The sequence below is a fragment of the Drosophila pseudoobscura genome, chromosome X, assembly GCF_009870125.1.
Source record: "Drosophila pseudoobscura strain MV-25-SWS-2005 chromosome X, UCI_Dpse_MV25, whole genome shotgun sequence".
NCBI classification, from domain to species: Eukaryota; Metazoa; Arthropoda; class Insecta; order Diptera; family Drosophilidae; genus Drosophila; species Drosophila pseudoobscura.
The window spans coordinates 46,388,359-46,416,212 of NC_046683.1; the positions used below are offsets into that span (position 1 = coordinate 46,388,359).

The window sequence follows — 27,854 nt, forward strand, 5'->3', positions numbered from 1 at the left end:
TATTTTTTACGTTGAACTGTTTGAATAGAGGGGGCTAAGTTGAATAATTATTATTTTTGATTTTTATTGTATAATTATTATTCTTGAATTTTATTGAATAATTATTATGTTTTTTATAGTATAATTTTTGATTCTGATTGCATAATAATTATTTTTGATTTTTTTATATATATGTCATCCCAATTAATCTCCAATTAATGCAAGAACAATTTAGTCCCTGTTTTTAACCTATTTTTTTGTACCTTTCTCGCTAAAACCTCTTTATACGCAAAAAGCAATAAAGGTACGTTTTTAAATTAATCCAGTCAATTAGAAAATAAATTCACTAATCGTATAAAATTATGTGGGCATGGCTAAATGTTCTATATAGCTGTTAATATTCGACGGAATATCAAAAACGAAGAATATGTACAATAGAACTAGAATTCGTCAGTATATTAACGGTATATTTTTAAAATGAGACAGTATATTTTGGTTTTTTCTGAGGGTCAGATGGTATATGTTATCGAAAAATCCTGCAATACTGCATTCGATTTCTTTTTTTGCTCCGTGCGAGTTCGTTCCTGCGAAAAATTTGAGTAATATTTTTCACAGCAGTCCGCCATCTTCAACAGAGATATAGCTTGGCAGCAAGCGGTGTAATTAGTAATTATAGTGCAATAACTAGCAACTAAATTATCGCCGTTGCAAGTCGTAAGTACAAAACGTGAAAAATATCTCGCAATTTGTGCGTTTATGTGGTGGTTGGTGGCTATGAAAAATTCTTTGTGTGTGTATCTGTTGGCAATTTTTTTTTTTCGTTTTGTTTTTCCTTTGTGCGCCAGCTTGTCTGGGGCCGCTGAAAATAGTAATTATTGATATTTTTTTTCATTTGCTGATAAAGTAATGTTTTATTTTCCTTGTTTTTTTCGTTAATTGCATGTGAACGGGTGTGGGTAAATGGGGGTGTATTAGGTACAGTTAACAAGAGCCTTGAGTTCCCATCAAACTATCAGAAAATTCAATTTAAATTATATTTTAACTAAAACGGCTGCCTTTTTCTGCAATTTTCATTGTGTTTTTTATCTCTTTCTGGCCCGCATGGTGGCCCCGGCCGGCTTTCTGACTCAATCATTTGCACATACACGCACACACATGCACACGCACATTTATGCAGCGTCATCTCTCTGACCGGCCGCCATCTTGCCTTCCGCTCTCCGCACTGTGGACGCTCAGAATTTGAGGCTCTTTTTATTGGCCGTATTAATTACCATTAAGTGGAGAGGGCTACCTGTGAGCCGGTTTTAATGTAATTCTATCACGTTACCGCTAAAAGTCATTCCTATTCCCCCTTTGGAGGGGTCCAAACCAAGTGTCCCCCTCTCCGGCAGTTGCTGTGCTGTGCACTTGTGTGTGTGTATACGCACGCTTGGTTTGGCTGTAATTGCTATTAGGGTTGCCACACTAACGCAAAGTAGAAGAAAACACTAACAAAAACAAAAAATCATTTTCCCCGCTTGCAGCATTGAAGATTGCTTTGTGTTTATGTTTGTTACGCTTTATTTTCAGCCTGTTTTATGTAATTTGCTCGCTTAAAAACCCAAACACACACATCCCAAAAAATCCCCACCACTTAACCCAATAGTAGCTCATCAGAATTATGGTCAGGTATGATTCACCCCCCCAATTCCACGCCAATCCATCTGCTTGCTTGTGCTGTGCAGCTCCAGGATAATCTCCAGCTAATCCTCTCTTGAACTCTTGCAGCGTTAAAGTCAACGGAAACCAGCAACAGCAGCACCATCGTTCAGCAAACTCGAGCAGCGCCAACAATCTCAAGGCCAACATCAATATGGCATTCCGTGGAAACCAGAACCGTAACCGCAACTTTGGTGGCGGCGGCGGCGGCGGTGGTGGTGGCAACAACTATGGCGGACCCATGGGTGCCAACCGAATGGGCGGCATGAACATGTCACCCTGGGAGTCGCAGAACCCCGGCGGTGGACAGTTTGGCAACAATATGCGCCAGGGCGGCGGACAGATGAACGCCCAGGCCATCAATTTGGCCAACAATCTGCTGAACAATCTGTTCAGGAACCAGAACCCACCCTCGCTGCTGGACTTGCCGCGCGGCGGCGGTGGCATGGGAAATCGTAATCAGCGTGGCGGCCCGGTATGTACAATCACTCCATTCGATCCGTTCTTGGATCACAGAATACGAACAAAATGTATAAATTGTATATCTTAATGATTATTATTTTTACTGATATTCGTGTGCCAAACGAATCTAAGGTTCTGTGGTGGAGCTGAGGAGACGTAATGATGGTAGTCCTTCCGATTGCTTATAAGCCAAATGTGGAGCTTTAAATGTCTTTTAGAAGAGATACATTTTCAGATCGAGAATTGATGCCATCTTCATAAAATTTATACTTCAAAGCGCTTTCCAGTTCCAAGATCGTGTTGGAGGAATTCCTAGTTGAAATCTCTATCGAATGATCTAAAAAAACGCTGGGATACTGTATCTTAGCTTACTTGTTTTTTTGTAATTCTGAAACACACTGCACTTGCAGTTTTCATCAAAAACGATCTTAAAACAAGTTTCTGAATGATTAAGAGATGTATATTTATTAGTTTCTCAGCTTAATAGCTGGCGATATATCTGTTTTGGATCCACCGACGATGGGCCTTAACCACCTACCCAATCTCCACCGCAGAACGAACCGCAATTATATTTTGTTTATCTGTTTTAACATCGATTAGTTTGATTAATTGCTAAACGTAGTTATTGCTTTCCTTTTTAAAAGATAAACCGAACCACAAAAACCAAATATCAAATTGTAGTTTGTAGTTTACTAAAACCAACAAAAACAAAAAACAATTCAAGGAAAACCTATCCAATATTAGCCACACTTTTTTTTTTGTTAAACAACCTAAGAGTCGTTAGCAAAATAAATATGGATTTGTGCAGTTTATGGTAGGGAAAGGGATAGGGACAGAATGATGATGAAGGAGGAGGAGGAGGATGATTTTAGCAGAAGGCTTTCAATATAAAAAGCATTTATTCCATTTAAAATGCAACTTTTGTTTTTAGTTATCCGTAGAGCAAAACTGCACAAATCGAGGTAAGAAAACTGATAATAAAATCAATAGAAAGAAATATATGTATATATGTGGACGCATATATATAACGAACCGAAAAATGTACCTATAAAACCATGTACCGCCAACACTTGCTCCCATTTAACGAAGAAGAAAAGAGTATGACGATGAATCCAGATGGAACGATAAGTAATTGATCTCTTACTAGATGTACTTAGGCATTTAATTACCTTTTTACCATAATTATAAATTGAATTTATCCAAATATTCAACCAACCAACAAAAAAACCCAGATCTAATGCCAGTTCCTGGCTGGCTGGACTCTAAAACTAATTTTCACAGCGCTTTTCTAATTTAACAATTCTATGTTTTTTATTCTCTCTTCCAAAACCGAACAAAAACAAAAACCAAACAATATGCCAAACAAAATTCGATGCTTTTCCAAAACAAATCGAATATCGAATGTCGAAACCCGCATCGTCCATCGTGCATTTCGAATGCGCATTCTTCATATTGTTGTCGCTGCTCTCCGGCATATTATACAAAAAATAATTATTGCTGTTGCTGTTGCTGCTACTGCGGCTGCTGTTGCTGTTGTCGTTGTCGTTGACGTTGCTGTTGCTGTTGCATTTATCGTTGTTGTTGTTGTTGTTGCGTGTTGCTTGTTGTTGATGCCGCCATCTTCTTCTCAATCAACAAACATGCAACAAAAAAAAATACCAAACCGAATGAAATACCAATCAACGAATTCGATTTCCTAACTCTCGGGCGCAACCCTGAAAATAATCGAAATGCAACACATGCACATGCACGCACGCACGCACGCACGCATGCACGCACGCGCGTACGCACACAATACTATGCCACACACACACAAAATATGTGAAATCCATCCACCCAACGATGCTGTCGATGATGCTTCCAATGCGACTGATTGATTGCTCGATTGATTGATTGATTGATTGATATTGTGTGAAAATCAAACCCTCTTCTAATCTGCTCTGCTCTGAAAACCGAAACAAACCGATCCGATCTGGTACTGGTACACTGCTTGATGGTGCAACGGGAAATACGAAAACGAATAATGCAAAAACAAAATGCATATAAAAATACAATAATTATAATACTTAATATCATAATATCTATAAATGTCTAATGCAAATTCGTCGCCAATTCTTCTTCAACGTTCCTGCCTCTGACCGAAACATGACAAATGTTCCGAACCAAATGATATCACAAATCCGATTTCCATTTTTATCCAAAAACAAAAACAAAACGAAAAAAACAAAACCAAAAAATGCCACGCCACACTCGGCTGCCACACGCCAACGACTTCAACTGCACAAATATATATATCATATATATGTCGCGTATCATATCCCCGTCGACTGATTGACCGCTCTTGCCCCGCCGATCTGACCATGCCACCAAAAAACTGATAAATATAATGTGCTATATGTGCAAATTTATATACTACATATATATAAACTATATATCTATGTATTTACTTATAAAATACATCTGTGTAACAATTTTTCCCCCCGTCAAAAAATCTTAATTTCGTACAAAAATATTGTAAATGGCCATTGTAAAAATGCCATATTTGTTGTCTCAAATATCTCTCACTCACTCACTCTCTCTCTCTCGATACTCAAAAACCGATGTTGAAATGAACTTTTGTGCCGCTTTCTTTTGTTTAAAATCAAAAACGGAAAACCGAAAATCGAAAATCGAAAACCAACCGATATTCTCATGTGCCCTGTGCAATTTGTTGAATGAAATGATGTTGTATTGTAAAATGTTGAAATCCTTTATTATTATGATGATAATGATGATAAAATGATACACACACTATATACCAAATATAAAGATGGTCAGTCGCGGCGGCGGTGCAGGCAATCGTCTCAATAATCGTCGTGGCCAGGGAGGCTTCCAGAATCGTGGCGCCACTGGTGGTGGCAGTGGTGGTCCCAAGCCCCCGCAAAAGCAGGGCGGCGGCGGTATTCGCAAGCAAAATGCTTTTGATCGTGCCAAGAAACTTTTGGCCAAAAATGCCAACCAAAATAAAAAGAAGGAACCTACTCCTGGCGAAAAGAAAATCGAGAGGTAAGACTAACTACAAACAAACTTTTCCAACAAAAAACCAAAAAAACAAAAACAAAAATCTACCAACAGAAACATTTTTTTAAACCCACCAAAATCGAAGGAATTATTTCTTTCACCAAAAGAGAATCAAATACAAATATGAGTGTTATTTAAATAGATAAGTACTTAGGAATTCGAATTTTCAATCTTCAAAAATTGCGTTCCCACTCATACGTACATCTCAATAATATATATATATTTATATATATATCTCTATATATATACATAGATCTAGAAATTGTTGTTCAGAAGGGAGCCCTCCTTTTTTCCCTTTTGTTGATGCTCTCTCTCTCTCTCTCTATCTATCTTTCTTATTAGTGCAAGCGATTCAATGTGTGTGTGTATGTGTGTGCTCTCGGGGGGGTCAGGGGAATGCGTAACAATCTATAATATATTTATACTATATATATATACATATACATAACCTACATATACATCTCTACATATATCAATATCTATATAATGTATTTTTTTGCGTAGTATTATTTTTACGAAAGACAAACCTAAAGGTCGGGCTAAATCACTGTGTGTGTTCATGTACAGTTTGAAACTCATTTTTGGAATCGCCACGAAGTCAAAGAGATTGAAAATCGATCGATCGTAGATATTAATATGATAATATCGAATCATGGAATACGGAAAGGAATTCTTTAAGACTACGACACAGTGAGAGCGAGAGAGATACATACATGTATGGCGTCAGTTGCGGCAGAGATTACAAATTGTAATACTTTTTAGATCCAATTTTGCCAACTGGCTGGCTGGGTGACTGATTTTGTCACAAATATTCCATCAGTTCTTCCACTGAAGATTAGCGAACACTTGTTTTGCATTCCGTCTCTCATGCTTCGCAGCAAAGCCTAATGTCATAGCACCACAAGCAACGCAAACTATTCTTTCACTGAGAGTCATCATGAAGATCAAGACTCGCATCACCCCAATCCATTTCTAGTATCTCGGATAAATCGCATGAGATAACCTTCTCATATAACACTTCATCTACTTAATCTTAAATGTTTTTAAAGAACGAACGCCAGCCCAATGCTAGTCTGGTAGTAGTTTTTAATTTCTTTGAGCCCAAGGGAAAACCACCTAAAATGCCCATTTATTTTATTTTAAAGAACATATCTTCATTGAGTTAAGTAGATAAATATGTATGAACCTGTTTGACTTCGTGGCGTCTCTATATGTGTAGAAAATCATACTTTTTATGTCTGAGCTTAAATAATTTTAGTAATTAATATTCGTGAAGAGAGAAATATGCTTCGAAAGTTGAAGAAAATCGAACATACAAGAAATTTACAATGATCTGATGATGCTCCCAACTGCTCGCCCACGACAGCTAAACGCACAAGCGAAAAGTTTCAAAGAATTTGTCCGCGAATAAAAAATAAACGAGGCACATGGCTGTTCGACTGAGACCGAGGCTCGGTCCCACGAAATTAAAAAACAAAATACATGTCGTCTGCATGACAAGGCAAATTGATGCTCGACTAGAGTCTCACCTACTCCCGAAAAAGTCTGCCAACCGCTGATTTGGATTATAAACTTAGGACTTGAAATAGATCTCAACTTTTGGGTCATATTTCTCTGCGATGTTCCATCAAAGTTCACTCTCATAACGCCTCATCAAATGAAAGCACCAGAAATTGATGTTGATCTATGTATTTGATGCAAAAATATATAAATGTGTAAGCCATCTGTTGTTGCCGCCTGTGCTGTGCTCCTACGTATCATAAGTATAATTGCAGCGCGAAGAGCTCTCTCTCTGTCTCTCCCAGCTCCGTGGATATTGTATTCTGTTCCCTAGAGCCAGACCAGACCTCAACGTCCATCCCCCACATTACTGTTCCAGAGCTCATACTAATGAAGTTTCTTTCTTTTCTTTATCTAATGATCCGTCTCCATATGTGTAGCCCCACCAAGGACTCGCCGTATGCCAGCGTGCCTAATGACATGTTCTACTGTCATCTGTGCAAGAAGCACATGTGGGACGCCAACTCGTTCGAGAATCACATCAAGGGACGCACCCATCTGATGATGCGCGAGGGCATTGAGGAGAGCTATCGCCTGAAGGCGAACATGATCCGACAGGAGGCCAAGATCGCCGAGCAGCTCAAGTCGATTGAGTTCGATCGCCTGAAGCGCATGGGCAAGAGCAAGCAGCGCCAGCTGGACTACTGCACCATGTGCGATCTGAACTTCCACGGCCACATCTCGACCCATCGCAAGTCGGAGGGACATCTGCAGCTGAAGAAGTTCCTGCACCCCAAGTGCATCGAGTGCAACAAGGAGTTCGCCACTCGCATCGATTTCGACACCCATCTGCTCTCCGCCGAGCATCTGAAGAAGGCCGCCGAGAGCAACACCAAGGTGGGCGAGCGCAAGCGTCAGACTTTGCCGATCAGCACCGAGGAGGAGGAGACGCGCGATCTGCGTCTGCCCCAGAAGCGCAAGAAGAAGCCCGTGAAGAAGGAGGGTGAGACCGAGATCAAGAAGGAGGCTGGTGCCGAAGGTGAGACAGCCGAAGGCGAGGAGGCCGAGGGTGAGGAGACCAAGGAGGGCGAGGAAGCCGCCGACGATACCAAGGAGGGTGAGGAGCTCAACGAGGGCGAGGAGGAGGAGGAGGTCGCTTTGCCCGTCGACCCCGAGGACTGCATCGTAGACTTCCTAGACGGCGACGAGATCCCCAGCGAGGTGGACCTCCGCCTGCCCAAATACAACTGGCAGCGTGCCGTCGGCGCCGGCCTCATCTCGAAGCTGGAGTGCTTCGAATGCTCTGTATGCAGCAAATTCTTCGACACTGAGGTGACCGCCGAGATCCACTCTCGCACGGCCACCCATCACCGCAACTTCCTCAAGTTCATCAACGAGAAGTCCAGCGACACCAAGATCGCCCAGAAGCGCGCTGCCGCCGCCCTGGAGGAGACTGAGCGTAAGAAGCGCAAGATCGAGGAGGCTGAGGCCCCCGCCGCCGAGGGCACCGCTGCCGAGGGAGAGACCACCGAGGGTGGCGAAGGCGAGCTGTACGACCCATCAGAGGCCACTGGCGATGATGAGGACTTCGAGATGGTCGAGGCCAACCCCGAAGGCGGTGAGGGCGAGGGTGAAGGTGATGAAGAGGGTGCCGAGGGCGAGGATGGCCAAGGCGAGGACAACGGCGAGGAGGAGATGGAGGCCCAGGACGAAGAGGAGGCCAATGAAGATCAGGAAGTCGAGCCAGAACCAGAGCCGGCAGCTCCAACCCCAGCACCGGCCACGCCTGCCGCCAAACCAGAGCCTGCCAAGACTCCGGTCAAGGCTGCTGCTCCGGCCGCCGCCGCCGCCGTCGCTGCTGCTGCTGCGTCTGCTTCACCTGCACCAGCAGGCACCCCAGACGCATCCCCATCGCCGGCCAAGAAGGCCACTCCCGCCAGGGCCGCCGCCGGGCCCAAGGCAACGCCGCAGCGTCAGCGCGCTCGGGGCCGCTACAACCGGTACTAGGCAGAGGATATGATGACTGATCGGTAAATGAGGATCGGATCAGATCAAGGAGAGTTAAACATAATTTAACATAATCTTTATCTATATACAAGTAACCGGAAGGAAGCAGCAAACACTCCATCGCATGGAACGATCAACCCCGTCATCGCTCACTTCCTCCTACACACACACACACATACACTTTTGACATTTTCATGGCATTTTGCACAAAGAAAAATGAGAGAATGAAGAACAAAGAATGAATGCATAAGAAATTCAAAATGAGGGAATACTTTTCCAATCATCCACGGAGATGAAACAATTGAAGACATTGTAATTGAAGACGAACTTCTGTCGGGGAAAGAACACAGACAACTTGATTGATTGATATTGATTCTCGCATTAACTGAAGCTCAAGTCCCCCGACCGAGCGTCCCGTCCCTGACCCTCTACAATGCATAACAAACAATCCAACAAACCATTCAAAATATGTAATCATAAAAATTTTAAAATAAACAAAAAGAAAACAAACGTAGTTTTAAAGTAAACTCTTGATTTGATTTTGCTTGGATATGGGAAAACGGAATCTGGATGGAATCTCCATAGCATTATGCCTTACGGTTCCAGGATCTACTGGATACGACAGGAAATGGCTAGATGGGTATACAATTATAAGAGATTTATAAAGCGTTGATTCAGCTGCTGATTCATGCTCTTGATTCAGCGGTTCCCAGCGGAATAGGTAGAAAAATGTATAGGTACGAGTCTTTCCACACAGTAAAAAAGCTCTTCTACCATATATGTAGAAGGTATAGCCAAAGTGCTCGAGATTTATTCAGCCTACAACTCAAGAGCATAAAGTAGCTGGGTGATCGCTCTCGTGACTGAGAACGCAAAAAGAATATACATACAGTGTGCGTGACGAAGCCATCGCTGCCAGACTCGAATCTTGCTGATGCGTATGGTTCTTGCTCAAAAATATTCATGCAGCTCTTCTGTAAACTAGTGTCCATTCTGAAGTTTCTAAGAATTATACAATAGACACTTTATTAGGAAAATGCAGATACATATACTGTGTGTATTGTTCAAATCGGTTTTATATTCTGAGATTATGTGATGATCTAAGCACAGAGAGAAAGCCTTGATATGGTAATACTCGTAAAAGGAAAGGTATATTATTTACAGCTTACAAGACTAGAAGACGGGTATGGGATCCTTCGAGAGGCCCGTTTCGAAGGGGTTGTACACATAGCGGTATGGGGCACGCCGAGTATGGCGTAAGTACGCACACGCACATACCCACACAGAACAGACTGGGATCGAACACTGGTGGCTCTCCGTTTTGGGACCTCTGCTCTGGAACGCCATGTACGATGGGGTCCTAAGGATCCCGATGCCAGCCAACTTTAGCTTGGTAGGTTTCGCCGACGACGTCGCGATTGTGACAGTAACGAAGGAACTCGCCGCCGTGTCCGTCCGAGCCGTAGAGGCATGGCTAACCGTCGCGGAGCTGGAGCTGGTGGCCCAAAGAACGACGGCGGTCCAATCGCAGAGGTTTATCAAGTATCTAGGAGTCCTAATCGACACGTGGCTGTCCTGCAGGAGCGCTATCCAGGATGCTTCTGAATACCACAGGACCGCAGCAGTCAACGAGGAAGCTGTTGACGAGTGTCGTGACGTCGGAAATGCTCTTCGCCGCTCAGGGAGCTGATACGGGAGAGGAAGGAGATTGAAGACGCCATGCAGGACAAGGTAGCTGAGGTACGTACTAAAGCCGAGTTAAAGGACACCGCCAGCAGGAGCAACATTGACAAATGGCAGACCCGGTGGGGCAACCAAGGGCAACCACAGCCTCATTTCATGCATAGCATGCTGGGACTTGGCTGCTTCTGCAGCTGCCTCAAACGCTTCGGTATGGAGGAGGACGCGCGACACGTCCTCTTCGACTGCAATAGGTTTGACCACGAGCGACAGACACAGGGTCTAGGGTCAGCACCGAGACTCTGGCGGCCGTGGAGTTTGCCTCTAGAGTGATGCGAACGCTCAGGTCCCTGGACAGAACGCGGAGGAAGCAGACTGCAGTACCGCAGTGCGCGGGGCCCCTTGTCCCAACAGTACCCCTGTCCGTTACCCCACTATAATTTTACTAGTAATTGTACAGTATATCATAGAGAAAAATAAATGAATATAAAAAAAACACACAGGACATAGCTTTACAGTTAAGTACTTGGGTGCAGAAATAATGCTGGAGTTCGAGACTTAGTTGAAGTTACAGTCGAGAGTATTCGCCTCCGTCATGGTGGTGCGCATCCGGCTCTGATCGCTCTGGGAGCGACGTAGTCCGCCCTGGCGCCAGCCGCCGCGCCAGCGCTTGACGCAGCTCAGCAGGGACCAGTTGATGGACTTGGAGCGACTCAGCACATAGATGTACGGATCCGATGTGAAGTGCAGGGCCGTGAGGACATCCGCAATGAGAAAGAACACGTTTTTCTTGTCAACTCGGTCCGGGGCAATGGCCAAGGGTATGGCAATCTATGGAGGGGAAATGGTTTATTTCCTGAAAGGTGGACTAAACAGAGAGAGCCACCCACCATCTGGGGCATCCAGCAGATGACAAACGAGATGCTCAGAAAGGCCATCAGCTTGGCAAACTTGATCTCCACCGGCGAGGATTCTGTGCCCGCCATCGTTACGCTGACACTGTGCTGGAACTGTCGGGACGATTGCCTGTGGGGCGCACTGTGGTTGCTGCCGGTTCCGCTTCCAGTGCTGTACTGCGTCTGGTAGAGGGTGGTGCCACTGCTGCTCTCCGGGTCGATACTCTGCATACTGGCCTTGTCCCGCACCAGATCGTAGTGCATGTGCCGCTTGGCCGTGCGACTCTTACCGATCACACAGAGCAGGGTGTGGGCCACGAACAGGTTACAGGTCACGATCACGATGCACAGAAGCGTGCCTGAGGGAGGATATTCAATTAGCAGGTCTTTAACCGAAGGGGATTACGATGTTACATTACCAAAGACCATGAATACCACAGCATATGCCTTGTTCCAGAAGCCCTCGGCATCACGGTATCGTATGCATTTCATTCTGTCTGGATTCGACTCGTCGATGTAGGCTCCGAAGCCCACAAGGGGCAGGAACGTGATGATCAAGGCCGCAATCACAATGCTATTGATGCTCTTCCGGATCAGCTCATAGGTGATGTGCTATGGGAGAGAATTTATTGAGATATGATGGGTCTACAAAAAGAGACCCTATCGCACCTTGTGGTAGATAAAGGGTCGGGCCAGGGCCATCCAACGTTCAGCGGCCATTACGGCTGCAATGCATCCGGAACTGAGGCCAAAGAAGCGCCACACCACATGCCCCACACAGTCCAGCCGCATGTCGGATTGAACCCCCTCCTTGTGCATGTTGTACTTCAGAAGCGAGGTGGTCAGCATTCCCAGCAGAGCCACTAGATTGTTGGTGGCCAGGCAGCTGGAATAGTGAGAGATTTTGGGGATAAGATTGCAGCTAGTCGAAGACCTGTTTTATTTCCAATCAATTACCACTCTGATAAGACGGAAACCTTTCAAGCTATGCCCCATATGGCAGGTGTACAGCAAAACACAAACCATTTTTGGGTGCAGCAGACGTGACGAGACTCTCAAACCAGGATCAATGGATGCCCACCAAAGAGAAAAGCATAATCGGACAATTTATTTTGCATTAAATAACCATAAATTACGATTAATGATCTTTATAGAGGAAATTTGAATTTGCAAAAAGTGCCACTTAAAAGAGTAGCGTGTGTTTAGATCGCGTTGGAGATTTTATTGCCTCAAATATAAATAAATGAAATAATTGTCTTTCTTTTACCCAATAAAAGTACACACAGTATATTTTATCGCAATGACAGGAAGGAAGTAATTGAAACCCATACACCTATCAGTATATCAGTTGATAAAGACTAGACAGTTTCAGATCTGTATGGAGGGACCTAAATGATTCAGTCTTATGAAACTTAACTATCTTCTCCACACTTCTCAGGCACATTTCTTAACTTCATTGATACCTAAGTTTGCATTTATATTCCAAAGAAAACATTCATACTAGTTGTATTTTTGATCAATTTCGTATCTTCTTCGCTCAGATAATCCCTCTTTCCGTATACTTTATTTTAAGATTATAAAAGCTAACAAAAGTTTGAATTTCTTTGTTTATTTTGAGCTGTGACATGGAAAAATCATCTGTCTCTGTCGCAGAGTTAATAATAAATAGTGCATTCCCCATAAAATAGAATAAATATTCTAGGGGGGGGGACTGTAAATAGCCAAAGGTTCGGCTAATTGTTAGGCATAGGCATGCCTCCTCCTATCTGAGAGTAAAGTCGTATATAGATACAGTATGTACTGGTACATATACTATATATATAAATGTACCAATAAAACGATCAAAAATAGAGATTTATGTGCTGTAAAAGTTTCAGTGGGAGCGGCTGAACGGAACTGTTCATTAGAGGGCGTAAGTTGAAAATGTTCGAAATTTCCAATTTCCAAATGAGAAATGCGAAATGTTTTTAGCGGAACTGCAATGAGCAAAATCATTATTTGTTTATGTGATGTAATGTGAACGATGTATTCCAGGGGGGGAATACCGTTCCCATTCCCCATACCCATCCCCATCCCCACCCTCGGCGTTTTCTTGCTGATGTCATTTGGATTGGGTCTGATTTGTCGACAAGGCTCAAGTGTCAATCACTGGGCGCGTTCCATCAATCAAATTAAAGATCAAAGGGCTCTACCGTAAGGAGTCCTCAAGTGCAGGGGTTTCCTCTGGAGTGGAATTTGTTTTATTGCTGTCGCAAGCAGTTTACGCATATTACGCATACGCACTGCTGTATCAGCGCAAAAAAAAACCAAGAGGAAACGAAAGCGTGTTCAGTGAATCTGGTTGGGTGGTCGCTTATGCTGATAAATGAGCTATAAATTGGAATAAATTTCAAGGAACTTTGTTGTAAAAGTGAGCTGAATTTGAAACTGAATGAACAAGGCGCATGTTCCCCCCATCACCAGCCCAGATAAGCCCACTCAAAACAGACTCCGTCTAGTGAGGGACGGGACAACAAGGAAATCCACAGAAACAAATGGCCAAATTCCATCCCGTCAGTGATAAGATACGCAGTTGATCCGAGCAGAGCGAAAAACCTAATGGAAAATCCAGCAAAACAATTCGGAATATGTAAATCGGGGCCCGCATAGGCTACTAGTGGTTGGAGCCCCAAGAGCAGAGCACGGGTTGAATAAACTCACACCACAGCCATGAACTGGCCGCAAACAGTGGCAAACATAAAGCTAATAGATTTACTGCATACACTGAGAAAAAAAGTGCCACATTAAATAAAGATATATACCATCGAAAGTCACTTAAGAGAATTTAAATAGGGGCATAAGGGTAATAATTTCTGGATAATTTTCACTGACGCCCAAAGGCATTTTGAAAGCCCGTGTGTCAACTAAGAAAACTTCCTGCTTTTTTGATTTATTTGCTTACACCCATTTTCCTGAGCAGTGTAAAAATGCACTTACCGCAACATGAGAGTGTATTTGCTGTTCTTGTTGTGCTTTTTGCGCGCCAAAATAACGAGAGCCAGAGAATTTCCGAACACCCCCAGACCCATGATTATGAGGCTGAAGATCAAACGGTTCCGATTCGCATAGAGAGCCCTTGCTGGCGGTGCAGCGGTGGGGCTGATGGTGCTGCTGGTGCTGCCGATCAGCAGGTCCAGCAGCGGAGTGGTGTTTGATGTTTCCGCAGACATGGCGGTTATCTCAATGTTTGTTTTGTTCGCTGTTCGTTTGATAATTGCACTTGATTGCAATTCAGGTGAAAATGTGTCTTGCCACAGAGCCGCAAATTAAGTTTTTCACAAATGAGCCTGCCACAACACACGCACACACAAAAAAATACACACTCCGGAGAGGGGGCAAGCACAGCTGGAAACTCGTTTCGATAGCCAAATTGGAACTAAATTAAAAAAATTTAGCTAAAACACTGCTTCATTAGAGATTGGAGTGTGGCCTGGCACCGCGCGACACTTGGCCAAATGCGTCTGTCTAGCCGTCCGATCCGCAGCCCGTTTCGATCCCAAATTCAAATACTATTCAATATTATTCCGATTCCCACTTCGATTCCGTGGTTCCGAGTGCGTCTGCAGTCAGCAAGGCGTCGAATTAGAATGACTGTCCCGCAAAGCACTCGGCTCTGCTTCTGCCTCTGCTAGTGCCAGTGCCAGTGCTGCCGGCTGCTGTTGTAGGCTCTGCTGAAAGCTGTATTGCTGGATGGGTAGATTGCTATATGGGTGGGTGGGTGCTGGAGAAGGTTCCTTAATGCTATGCTGCTGCGGCTGTGACCGCTCAACAGTTGGCAAACACTCGGCTCTGGATCGGATCGGATCGGGCCGGGCCGGGCCGGGCTGTGTGGCTCGTGCTTGGTGTTGTTCGGGCTGGCGCTCTAGGTGGTCCACCCCTCATGCACCCCACTGACAGAGCGAGCCACCCCATCGAAAATGCACAGCTCGTGCCAACGTCTATTTACGTGTGTGTACGGTCAAAATAGCAAGTAAAATTTTATTGCTTTACGCGTATACCCTACAACATTCCCAAGCGTCATACTGGCACTCTCATCGTCTACAAACCGTTTAGAAAACCGAACCTTATCGTTCCCATTCCACCTATTCGAATCTGAATCACTTGAATCGCTGGTACTTGGATGATGTACATATCGGCGATGAGGAATATCGGAAATTCCGTATGTACGATGTCATAGAAAAGAATTTATTTATATAACGATTAAAAGAATCTCTGGGAGATTTCTTTAAGAAAAGTTCCTTCTACATATTTTATAGGAAAGGATAATGCAAAATCGGTTTGGAATATCATTTCGAATAGCTGCTGGTACCATTTATTATAATTAATGCACATGTACCTAGATCTTTTTTTATTTTTAAAGGTTCCAGAAATAGGATGAAACTTTCAAAAAACGTATTCCAGATCTCAGCTCTAAAATGAAAGAGCATTCAATTTGCTGTCTGCTTGAAGGTGTTTCGGGTTGCCGTCCGCTCGGCGGGCCACTAAAATTAACAATTAAGATTTTTTCGGTTTTGTAATTTCTCGTGTAATTTTGCAGCGAACTTTATGGATTCCGGTGGCGCAAATAAATCCAATAAAAACAACAAAATCGAACTAATAATTCGCATCAAAATCAAATTGAGAGATTTCGCCAAAAATTAAATTGTGTAATTTTCGATTTAAGATCAAAGTCTCGCGCATACAATTCGCATTTTTATCGAGATATTATCCATGCGCCGAACCGAAGCGGAAGCCCCAAATCGTCATATGGCCAATGTCAAGATCCATTTTGGGAGGTACAACGAGACGTATGCGCAACTGGAAACTTAATGCTGCATCGAGAGGAAGAGAGGGAGACCCTCAGACTGTGGCTAGCGGCGGTTTTCCGGGTCAACTAGAGGGAGAATTAATGAGTCAGGCAGTCAGTGAGTGTGGGATGCTGACGTCGTCCTGCCGGCGAATTGGTTCTCCACATCCCTCCATCCATCCTCTTGGACGTCATGCTGCTCGGACTATTTTTAGTTAATTCCGGCCAAAAGGCAACAAAAACCGCAATGTTTTCCCTGAATTTGCTATCCCTTAGTATCCCTGTTATCCTTCGCAACAAATTTGTTTGGTGTCTATTAATTGTGAGGCCCGAAATTGGATGCCGAGGGCGACAGCAGCCCATATATTTTGTCCCTTTCCCCTCTGGAGTCCATCGGTTTGGGTTCCGTTGAGACAAATGACAATTGCTTTTTGGTCGGCTCAAGGGTTGACTGACCTCTAACCCCCAGGAGACAGAGACTAAGTTCTGTGCGTTTTGCAAAATTAAATTAATAAATAATAACGTTCTATTTGTACGACTGCGACATAAAGCGGCTGATAAATGGGTCAGAATTGTGTGTATGGAACACTTGAGGGCGGACGAATGAGGTCATGGATGATTCCCCTGATTCTAGGTATTCTCTGCTTCTTCTGTAACACCTCTCGAGTGGGCGTCTCTTTCGAATATGACTTTCGAGCGGCAATTTACTAGAGAGTTGTAGGGATTATATTCGCGCGGTGGATGTTTCACTTGTCAATATACTCTTAGATAAGGTCATGAGGAGAGCTACAGAAATATACCTTGTACCTGGTTGTACATACCACTTATACATATGTAACATTTCTGTAAATGTTTGCCGTGATAGTGATTAACAGAAAATTACAGAATAAACAGAAGATATAGTACACGATTCATCAACGAATATGAAATTCTCTCTCTTCATTCTATCTATAGCTATGATTATTACTAAATGGCAAACTATTTAAGGAAGATGAATGAAGGAAGGAGATCTTATAAAATAGTTCCACTCCTTTTTTTATAGTGAATTCTCGATTCGAGCGTTCCCTTTCTCCGAGCCTTACAACACATCCCCCTGTGGATAATGGCCAATCATAATGACTCATTGGTTGCGCAGTTGCTGCAATTAGAACTTGCAATTGATATCTGTACTTCTTACAATGAGAAGCCATAGCCGAAATGAGTTGAACGAGTTCCCCACGGAGGGCCAGACCTAGTGACTTCATTGAATTCACATGGTTTCATTGCAGATAACTGCAGGTTTCCCCCATTAATGATTAGAAATGCAATCGGGGGATCAGTTGCCTCGAACCCCGACTGAGTCACAGCTGCACTGAGCGAAGACTCTTGTAAGACAGTGTGTTGTGGTGTGGATTGCATCAACTATAGATTAGGATATCAGCATTAAAGGAAATACGGGAAGACAAAAAGAAAACCGATTGAAGATTTATGTAAGTCATGTTTAGGGCATATGTCAAAGAATATTTTAGTTGGGCCATAGATCTAAATACGACCAGGCTGAACGCAGTTCGACCCACGGAAAGGTAAGCGGAAAAGCCGGAAAGGCCTAGATGGGGGTGGGTCCATTAAAATACATCTGTCCAGGGAGAGGTTGGGAGTCAACAATCCTGTGACGGAGCTTGTGCACAAACATCACACCAAAATCGGTCAGTATGTTTGAGCCTGGATCGAACAGATTCAATAAAACTTGCATTCTGCAACTATTTTGCATGACAAACAGACAAGAACTTGCAGTTGAATAAAGAAAAATCTGTCCCAGAGAAGACTGGCGACTTCTCTCCTCCGCGAGTGTTTTATGGTAGTCAGGCGCATACCAAAAAATGGCCTCTATGGATCGTCCATTGAATATTAAGTTGGGGGAACAATTAATAGAGCTGCCGCGGTGTCCGGAATCGACAGACAGAACAGATTCGATTGATATTTCCAACACGCAGACGCAAATTGTGCGACGCGTGCAAGACCAAAAGCCGAACAAAAATGGCAAAACCGAAAGATACGGGGATAGCGAAAGAAAAACAAAAACAAAACAACCGAAATTCAAAAGGAATACAATGCAAATTAAGATTTAAATCGAAATCGAAATTGAATGCGACACAAATGCATGGTAAATGTTTTGTTCTTTGCGCCTCACGACGCGAGGTACGTATATATATATATATATATATACATGTATTTATTCATGGGATGGGTTTACACTATACTACAGGTACGTATATATATAGATAGGTATATAATATTAAATATATATTAGATTCGTTTATAGCTTTGGTGATCATCCACAAACGTTTTATGCACAGTTTTCACTTGTTTGTGACAAGGATATCGTTGTTTTTCTATTCTTTTTGGGTTTAGATTAGGAAACTTTCTTCTCGTATCTGTATACTTCTTCCTCCGCTACGTCATTCTGTATTCTATATTGCACTATATAGCCTACATATAGCTCGAGCTGGGCGACCCGAGGCAGCTACTTAGTGAATAAACATAAAAAAAAAAACTTGGACATTATAAACATTTCACTAGCTCTTCCTCTCTTCTTCTCTTACGCTCTCTCTCTGTCACACGCCCGCCCACACACACTAGGCTGTGATGTGTGTGGGCACATGTGTGTGCGGGGCTCGCATACAATCACAGCAGACAAAATTACCTACAAAACATACAGAAAACTAAACAAAAATCGAACTAAATTTGGCGTAGTTGCTTCATCTTTTTGTGGCTTTGCCTTTTAGATGCGACTGCAAAAGTTGTAGAGCAGCAGCTTATCCTCGAAATGATAGACGTTGTTGATGTGCCGCAGTACTCGGCCGTCGACCAGATGCCGAGCATAGTGCACCGCCTCCATGCGGTCCTTGGAGAGGCCCACCTCGATGAGCCAGCTGACGAATTCGCTGCCATAGAATACCTTGCGGTAGACACGAATGCGCCACCTGAGGAAACACACACACAAGAATAGGTTAATAAATGTTCAACCAGAGATAAGGCAGTACTACGATCTGTCTGTCAAATATCGAATGAAATAGAGAGGGAGAGAGCGCTAATCAAGAGCTGGGAGGTCGCAAATGGATCTTACCTACATTTCCAAATTAAAAATGTCCTACAAACATATCTTCCAATTGATTAATCCTATCGCTGCTCAAATTTCTAATGCAGAAAGGGTTTCAAAAATAAAAATACACATTTCTCTACTGATCAAATGTCCTACAGCTAATCCTACAGTTTGTTTTGTATCTAACTACAAGCTATGTTTAAATGATGACACAAAAACCCACCTTCTGTCCTTGGCAATGTCCTTCTTGCAGTTCTCCAAATGATGATTGCGAAACTGTTCGCAAATGGTCTTCGTTTCGGGACGAACATTCGACCAGTGCGGCAGGCTGACGACATTCGCTCCATACCTGTGACAAGCAAAAGCAAATGAAAAACTTTTCTCAAAGGATTTTCCCCCATCCCGTAACTTACCATAACTTCCGCCAGAGCTTGACCACTGGCATGAGCAGCTCTCCCATGTCCGTTATGAACACAGCCAAGACGATGAGACCCTGGCCGAAATTGAGGAAAGCGTCGAGGAAACTCAGCTCCAGATAGATGCCCGACATGCCCTCCATCACCAATGTCCAAATGGACACGGCCAGGCCCACAAACATGGAGCACAGCAGAGCAATCAGCAGGACGGTGTGCTTCAGCGTCTGATGCTCGTCCGAGTCGCTTGTTTGCTCCAGCGGTTCGAGTCCGCGTCGTGTCTGATCCTCATACCGTTCGATAATCGTCTGACAGCTTTGCCGCGAAGTGCTCGGCCCGCAATTGAACGAACTGCTGCACATGTGACTGCGTATCCTTCAAGGAAAACAACACCGTAAGACCTTTTCATTGGAAATGTATAGAATACTATGCAACATACTCTTCTGTTGTGGCTGGTTCGGTTTCGATTTTGTCCAGATCTTTGGGATTAACAGCATTCGGTCGCTGACGATTGCGACTCAACAGATCCTCAATGTCGACCACCACAGTGCTGGTTGTTGTTGGGGTCGTCACGGCACTTCCTCCGGAACAGCAATTGCCATTGCCCGAGCCACAGCCTCCACTGCTATTGGCTCTGTTCGCTGGCACTCCCGCGGCTGTGGGTATCATTTCATCATCGTCCGACGAGGACGAATACGAAGCAGTGCGCACGCTCTGCCTTAGCGAGGTTCGATCTGTGTGGCTCAGCAAATTGGTTGTGGATATGGTCGAATGCAAATCTGAAGATTCTGGGGTAAGAAAATTCGATTAAAGTTGTGGAATTTGTGGCAGTGAAGGGATATCGAAGTGCGTACCCGACTCTGGATTCGACAGCTCACGTGAATATGTCATGAACTTCTCGTAGCGTTTCTTGTACCGCTGATGCAGCACCAAGCAACCGACAGTCACTGCAAAGTATTTAAGAAAATCTCACTTTACACAATTCTTCAAATTAAGATACAAAAAATGATATTCCACAACAGTCAAATCAGATTGAAAACTTTACATGCATCACGTATTGTGGTAACAACTGCCAGACCTCTTTCCTATTGACAAGGAAATATAACTTATTCCTGGGGCCAAGTAGGAGGGTAACAATTACCCACTTTTAAAGCTGGGAAAAATATTTAAATACCCAGAAGGAAATCAGGAACAACATTTGCTGGACGTTGTGTCTCTTGTTTTGGCAACGATGAAAAATGAAACAAACTTCAAACCAAAACCATAGATACACCATGCAGAAAATATTTTCCTACATTCTTTCCCTCTTGTGTTTAAACAAATTTCACCCAGCGCTCAAAAGGAGGGTGGAATATATCCCTAGAAGAGGGCCACGACAGATTGTTATTAACTTTTCAATGTATATAGTTTTATCATCACGTTGTTGGGGGACACCAAAAGTGTCTAAATAATGCCCTAAGGACTGACCTATAAAGCACATAACTAGCATAAAAACAGCGATGGCTGCCTGGGCATTTCCATATTGAAAGCTGGGATGATGTTTCTCTCCCGACATCACATTCGAGTCGAAGGCCACCAGGAGACCCGAAATTATGGCCGGCACGCCCCAAGCGAACACCAACTAAAAAAAGCCAGACTCTGATTAATAAATACCAAGAGATGAGTGAAAATCAATTGATTACCATATAGGGCCACATTTTGAGCACAAAACACAGGCTGCGGCACTGCAGGAAGAGCAGGGAGATGGCCAACAGAGCCGTCCACAGGCGAGTGCTGTAGGTGCCAATGTTGAACAAAAAGAACTGCAGATACAAGGGCCAGCGTGGCACATGCTCCATTTTGGACCACAGTATAACCCCTATGCAGCACATGAGCTACAGAGAAAGTGTATTAAGAACAGATCCTGGGAGAGCAGCAGCAGTAATCCCTCACCTGAGACAGCACCAGACAGAAGGTAATTCGCTGCGGCATGCGCTTACAGCGCTTCGTGACAATCATCAGGGTCAGCATGCAGCAGCAGGCGGCTGCCCCAGCAATGCTAATGTCAAACGAGAAGGCGTCCAGCTCGTGCAGATAATCCAGAGGCTTTAGATTCGTCAGCGATATCATTTTGGCGGATATGAACATGAGAGGCGCTGAGATGAACGTGCAAAAGACCATACTGCGAGCAACCTACGAGCACAAAGGGTATTGAAAACGGTGTCAACCAATTAATGTTGTACGCCTTACCAATTCCACTTCCATGTTGTACTGCGTGGCAATGACAAAGGCGCCCGGGGCAGCGGGAAAGGTGCCATAGAGAAAGCCGAAAGTGCTCAGCTCTGTGGTGTCATTGAAGTTCTGGCCCGCCTGCATGATGTTCACCGTCTGCCGGATCACCAAGGGCAGCACCAATCTATATGCAAAGAAGGTGCCATTAATATCTAAACATAAAGCGCTATAAACACCAACTCACATCTTGACTAGAATGAGGACGCCAGGCAATAGGAACCCAATGCTCTTGTTCTCTGTTCCCCGGCCACCGACAATCTTCAGGCCGAGCAGAAACAAGGCAGTGGCCGAGAAGCTCTGTCCGAGCGTGCGCAGCGTGCTGGATACCATTTCGGGCAGGCCATGGGGGAAAAGAAATCCCCCGGCCACGCCCAGCAGGGTCATCAACAGCAGTGGATTGAAGAACAGTGCCACAATGGTGTTGAACACCAGTATGGCACGGTCGCCGAAGCATCTATTCCGTTTGGCCATTTGCTCGGCTGGACAGGTTTCCGGACACAGTGGCGGATTGCGTGTCTGGCAAAAGGAGGGGCAAAGGATTAGATATCTGAGCAGAGAGATGCTTCACTGTGGAGTTCTTACCGCCTCCTCCTTGTTTTTGATTATCTTGGAGATCTCCATGAGCACCAAACCAATGGGATTGAGTATGGCCAGCGAAATGGGTGCCATCAAATACAGATACGCGGCATATTCCGGATGCACATCCTTGTACAGAGCCATAACTGGGGGTACGCATATGGAATTAATCATAGAAGATGCATTGAACAGATGATGATGAAACCCACCTATGGGATAGCCGATGGCAAAATCATTGCTCTGCGTACAGAAAATGGCCATCAAACCGCCGCGGGCATAGTTGAGCGGCCTCGCCACCAGCAGGGAAATGATCAGCACCGAAAAGAAGACAATCGCCTTGGACACCAGCATCGCCAGGAGGAAGCTCCAGTTGACGGCACTCCAGTTGAGTTCCACCAGCGACAGGAAGATGAGCGAGGGCAGGGCAAAGGTGCCCACAAAGGTGCCCAGTCCCTTGGTTTCCGCATTGCTGATGATCTTGAAGCGTCCGGCAATGTAACTGCAATCAAAAAAGAGAACATTTATTAATCAATTTGTTGTGCGGCTTGTAAAGGCGTGTCTGGCCACGCCCTCCCTTCCCCCGAGGCAGTTGTTAAGCAAGTCCCCCCGCCGGAAAGGCGGAAACTCTGATGCATATACATATTAATTTATTTATTTGTATATAAAGCAATCACCAGACACTCCACACGTGATCCGGCTTGTAAACCAGTTTCGATTTCGGCGGCGTCTGGTCTCTTGGATAACAAACGATTTGTAAACGTTTCTCAGGTAAAAATCTGTATTTCTGTCACACCAAAATGAACTTCCCCTGTGCTTCGGACATCTGTCTGTCTGGGCAAACTGGAGTATGCGGAGTACTTCCCCGAATGCGGCCTCCACGGGGCATGACTCAATGCTAATTCACTGCAGCTCCACAAATCGCTACTTTGCTTGAGTTAATGGCTGCTGGGAAGAACCGGAATAATGTCTCTGTTTGTCTCTGGAAGATGCTCAAGAGATAGGAGATTTCTTTCGCTATGTGTCTGTGAACTCCCCGATGTGTCATACATTTTTGGCATTCTTTGGAATTCCAGAAATACTCGCGACAATTGTGTATTCCTATCTGCTACAAAGTGTAAACATTATTGATAAGGAAATGTGTCTTGCAAAGGCATAGATCAAATAGTCCAAACTGTACCCTAGATTCCATTCAAGTTGAAAATCTATAAAGCCCTAGCGCGAGATTTCTTTCCATGAAAGAAAGCTATAAATATACGTTTCAACAGATGTTCTTGAACAAGCACATTCTTCACAAAAAATAACTTTAAGGTCTTGGGAACACAACAAAAGTAAAGGTAAATAGCATTTCCTTATTTACCCACTTATCTAGAGGGCGAGCTACAAGTGTTTTGGAGTAACGCAGAAACAGAAATCGGAAAGAGTTGCCGGGCTTGGGTAACTGGAAGACCCTGGGGATGCCCTTGCAGATCCAACGTTTCTAGGTCTACTAGGTCTCCCAGTCCCGGGAATGGTTTATTCAATGTATTCGACTGCTCCGCTGGACTGCAGAGAACTGACTGTCCTGCCCACATCCGATACCTAGTCTAAATATAGTGAGCCGATCATGGCGGTTACTACCTGCAGTAAACAGAAAGGTTCTGTGCGGTTAAGGTTTCCCTAAACTGAGGGATTAGAAACGGAAAAACCTTTTGAAATGGAGAACTAGTAGAGTGGCAATCGCCCTAAGTACGTGCCGCGCCTCAGTCGCAGTATTAAAGAGGTGTGACAAGATATTCCCTGGCATGAAATACATGAAATTCTCTCTGGCGAACGACCTGTTAGGCAACTCTCTAGAAACCGCCAGCTTCCCCCCAACCAACAGAAGAAACAGCTGCGTGTGCTTCTAGATTAGAATTGCTTTAACCCATATGGAATATGCCATACAAATTATACATTATATAGTATTCCGTATATGTAAGCTAAAGTGGCAGCAGCAGCAGCGGCAGCGGCAGCTCTGGGGTGGGAAGTATATTCCGGTAATTACTACCTAAGCTTATCAGCCTGTAGCCCGATCGAAAGTCTAGAAAGGAAATCCATCAATTCGAAACGGTGAGAGCGCCAATTAACACCGAATGAATCAAAATACGAACGCAACGTTCCACCAAATAAAAGATTAAAGTATAATTTCAATCTGATAATGGTCGTAAAATAAATACATTTTAACTGCATTACGAGCCACACGAAATAAATATAAATAAAACTTGAATTGATGCGCTACTGTTTTAAATACATATCTGTTCCAGAGATCACGGAGTTGGGAGTGCAAATATTGGGATATTCAATCTAAAGAGCTTTGAGATTGTAATAATAAAGATTGTTAGCTCTAACTCCGAACAGCCTTTATTTATACTTAGAGATAGACTGTGTTCTTTCATCATTTAATCAATTTTTTGTAGGAATTAAAGCCCTTACAGGGCGTCTGTGGAGTCGTGAGGCGCTCCGTACGACATTTTCGGCGGATGACGGGAGAACTTTTGAGTAATAAAATAAAATGATATTACCGAACCGAACCGAACCCCCACTTGGGGGAGTGCAATATCTATTCTATAATTATTTGATTGAACAGTAGGAATGCATTCGAATGAATGTCTACGCTGGGGGTGTAGCATGCATATCGCCAGTAATTGCCAGTCAAATACGGCAATAGGTGCTTGCATAATCTAAATAAGTACAACACAATAGATACGATATTAGATAGATGTTGCCTCAGGTGCTGCTGCTACTGTCTGCTGCCCGCTGAATGCTGCACCGTTTGGCAAGGTCATTTTTGTAATTGTTTTGTTGACTCTCTCTCTACCGTATTTTTACGTGTGTTTTTTTTCCCCGCACTCTCTAAACGTTTTTACTTTCGATTATTGTTTAAGAGGCAATTAGGTTTCGGCTCAGATGCATATATCAAGATATAACAAGAGACCACCCGTGGGAGATTTCCGATTTCCGATTTCCATAGGTTGTTCCCGCGGCGAGTGAGCGGCAGGCACTCTGTTCAACAATTTCATGGCTTCATGGCTTGATGGCAATTTCCCCGGAAAATTGCGACCACAAACGTAGCCAAATTGTTCAGATTTTTCTGTTGTACAGTGGGAAGTAATGCAAGAATCTACATAAAAATATCTAAATCCGATTTCTACTTCAATGACTCAACGGAAATTTTGTAATTAAAAAACCCCTACTGTCGTTTTTTACAATAAATCAGAAATTCCACAAAGAACAGACAGCATAAATTACAAGACGAAAAAAAACAAGACAATAAACAAGGGCTACAGTCCGTTGCAAAGCTATAAAACCAGGGAATGGGGCTGACAAAATTATGAAAAACCCTGAGTGAGGGAAAATTGGAAAAGACGGCTCCGTTTTTTGGGTACGGAAGGTAGGATATATAAAACAAAATGCCGCTGTTTAACCAAGCCTTTTGTTAGGTAGGATTCCTCATATCATCATTCAGATCTCTGTCGCTGGGTAATTTAATATCTTTTTTTTTTTTAAAGAAAGCTGCAAAAAAAATTCCACAGAACACCCGTAAGCTCCATTTCACTTTTATCTACAAATAATGCCTGGGATATGCAACATTTTGCACAGCCCCATATCTCATGTTCCCAAAAAAAGTACATACAAACATTTTAAAAATAACAGACACTCATTTAACTGATTGTTCAACCATTTTTTGCGTGTGTCTGGAGTTTATTTGGAATAACAAACGAATCGAATTGGATCATGAGACAGCAGTTTGGCAGAAGATTAAATGCGAGTGGGCACTAGATAAGTGGCGAAAGAGGGGCAATAAATGGGCAAATCAGAGAAATTCAATGGCGGGACATAATGGACCCTCAATGGAGAACTTTCCTTTGCGGCACGTACACGCTCTGATAAGGGGAAAAGAGCGTCACGGAGCCACTGCGTGGGAAGCGTGTAGAGTTGGGAGGGGGGCAACTATCTATATGAACTTTGAGACCCCATATTAGGGGGCGAATGTATAAAGGAAAGGTCAGCCACCCACACACCTCCACAGCTGAACCCTAACCTTTGAGGGGGATGCAAGAGCAATGACAGCAGCACTATCGATTTCTATAATCTTATCATCTGCCCACGCGTACTCTCATGTGACTCGTCTACTAACCCGCATATGATGATGCCAAAGCACTGAACCAATGCCGGATAGAAATTGTTCATGGATACACCGCCATCGTCGACGCGTGGCGTGGCATTGGCCCTGACCGTCGTGGCGACGGCCTCCATGAACGCTGCCGCCTCTGTGGTGTTGGCCACATTATTGTCCTTTGCGTAGTACATAGAACTATCCATTGCGACTAATGCACTCAATATTCAGGTACTATTGGGGTAGTAGGGTAGGTGAGCTGCGCGTCACTGGTACGTCATGGTGCACCACCACCCGTGGAAGAGGTTGTTCTGCAGCTGACGGCGCTGTGACGTCAAAGGGGTGGCACGCGCGACAAGCAGCTGGTTTAATATTGAGTTTTTCGCAAATATCAGGGGTTTTTTCCTTTCGCTTTAAAACCAGACAACGGATGCTCTATTATTTAATTGGCTTTTCTACGCAGTGCCAATTGTTGTTGTTTTATATTTTTAGCACTCGTTTTCATGTTCAAAGCACAATATTTGTGACGCCGACGAGGACGCTACTCTCGATTTCATCTGTTCGGGCGGTTAATTTTGCGTGGGCTCATCTTATTCGCACTGCGCGATTCCCGCGGCACTCGTTATTAGCTACTTGGTATATTGTTTATTATTAAATTAACTTTTTGAGCGCCCGCCGATGCGCTTTTGTGGGAGTCGAAACAGCAGCAGTGTGACCACGATCTCACAGACAGGGTCTCACTAATAAACTTAGCCCACTCAGCCCCCTCTATTTAAGCAGTTCAACAACTTGTGGTACACGGCGGAAAATAATACAGTTTACAAGTTCTTCTCGCAGATACATACTTTCTCTTTACTTAAAAAACTAATTATCACGATGTCTTTCACCTGAACTGCGCTAAAATTCTTCAAATTAACAACTTTCGTGGAGAGTAATACACTCTGGTCCACAATGGGTTAATCGTTTTCTGTCCATGATCGGAATTCAAATTCCTCGATTTTGGTATTCGGTCAAGTATTGCTAGTTAGATAAAGATTTAAGCTCTTAATTCTTAATTATATGCGATTGAAAATTCAATTTTCTACAAGATTGGCTAGTTTTAATGACTCCTTTTTCTTGGATTGTGTCTAAAATAAGGTTGAAGCAATAAAAGGTCAAAGCGCAAAACGTAAGTGTGTCTAGAATTAAACGTAAGTGAGTATGGATTGTTACGTGTTTGTTGCTGGTCAACAGGTGTTTGCTATGAGTATGGACATATTTATACCCTATT

The 27,854-nt window shown here is 43.8% G+C and overlaps 3 protein-coding genes across 6 annotated transcripts; 1 reads left to right on the forward strand and 2 right to left on the reverse strand.

Annotated features, from left to right (window-relative positions):
- The first annotated feature begins 503 nt into the window (after positions 1 to 503).
- Positions 504 to 9,233, forward strand: Pep (Protein on ecdysone puffs). 4 transcript variants are annotated; one of them, XM_002134858.3, is made up of 5 exons: positions 507 to 693; positions 1,549 to 1,647; positions 1,747 to 2,152; positions 4,949 to 5,184; positions 7,140 to 9,233. In XM_002134858.3, the coding sequence occupies exons 2-5, from the start codon at positions 1,640 to 1,642 to the stop codon at positions 8,704 to 8,706; spliced, it is 2,217 nt and encodes a 738-aa protein (XP_002134894.2). In that variant the 5' UTR covers positions 507 to 693; positions 1,549 to 1,639; the 3' UTR covers positions 8,707 to 9,233. The 4 variants fall into 4 exon arrangements, with proteins under 4 accessions (XP_015042860.2, XP_002134894.2, XP_015042862.2 ...); XM_015187374.2 differs by lacking the exon at positions 4,949 to 5,184 and having other exon boundaries at positions 504 to 693; positions 7,140 to 7,272; XM_015187376.2 differs by lacking the exon at positions 1,549 to 1,647.
- A 531-nt stretch (positions 9,234 to 9,764) lies between these two features.
- LOC4813654 (prostaglandin D2 receptor) lies at positions 9,765 to 14,944 on the reverse strand. The gene is made up of 5 exons (XM_001353415.3): positions 14,259 to 14,944; positions 11,952 to 12,168; positions 11,702 to 11,894; positions 11,277 to 11,641; positions 9,765 to 11,217 (listed from the first exon to the last, which is right to left on the reverse strand). The coding sequence occupies exons 1-5, from the start codon at positions 14,489 to 14,491 to the stop codon at positions 10,945 to 10,947; spliced, it is 1,281 nt and encodes a 426-aa protein (XP_001353451.1). The 5' UTR covers positions 14,492 to 14,944; the 3' UTR covers positions 9,765 to 10,944.
- Positions 14,945 to 18,422: 3,478 nt separating this feature from the next.
- anchor (integral membrane protein GPR155 homolog anchor) lies at positions 18,423 to 27,316 on the reverse strand. Its single transcript, XM_002134860.3, has 13 exons — positions 26,606 to 27,316; positions 22,659 to 22,948; positions 22,456 to 22,595; positions 22,058 to 22,389; positions 21,832 to 21,997; positions 21,535 to 21,774; positions 21,285 to 21,476; positions 21,070 to 21,223; positions 20,457 to 20,549; positions 20,042 to 20,390; positions 19,603 to 19,977; positions 19,413 to 19,538; positions 18,423 to 19,070 (listed from the first exon to the last, which is right to left on the reverse strand). The coding sequence occupies exons 1-13, from the start codon at positions 26,788 to 26,790 to the stop codon at positions 18,869 to 18,871; spliced, it is 2,844 nt and encodes a 947-aa protein (XP_002134896.3). The 5' UTR covers positions 26,791 to 27,316; the 3' UTR covers positions 18,423 to 18,868.
- Positions 27,317 to 27,854: the final 538 nt, after the last annotated feature.

Coding starts and splice junctions, on each gene's coding strand:
- anchor (XM_002134860.3), bottom strand. CDS start 26,790: ATGGATAGTTCTATGTACTACGCAAAGGACAATAATGTGGCCAACACC. Junction 22,949..26,605: donor TTTGGCATCATCATATGCGG/GTTAGTAGACGA, acceptor TTTTGATTGCAG/TTACATTGCCGGACGCTTCA. Junction 22,390..22,455: donor TCAAAAACAAGGAGGAGGCG/GTAAGAACTCCA, acceptor TCCTTTTGCCAG/ACACGCAATCCGCCACTGTG.
- LOC4813654 (XM_001353415.3), bottom strand. CDS start 14,491: ATGTCTGCGGAAACATCAAACACCACTCCGCTGCTGGACCTGCTGATC. Junction 12,169..14,258: donor AAATACACTCTCATGTTGCG/GTAAGTGCATTT, acceptor TCACTATTCCAG/CTGCCTGGCCACCAACAATC. Junction 11,218..11,276: donor TCTGCTGGATGCCCCAGATG/GTGGGTGGCTCT, acceptor TCCCCTCCATAG/ATTGCCATACCCTTGGCCAT.
- Pep (XM_002134858.3), top strand. Junction 2,153..4,948: donor GTAATCAGCGTGGCGGCCCG/GTATGTACAATC, acceptor CCAAATATAAAG/ATGGTCAGTCGCGGCGGCGG. Junction 5,185..7,139: donor GGCGAAAAGAAAATCGAGAG/GTAAGACTAACT, acceptor CCATATGTGTAG/CCCCACCAAGGACTCGCCGT.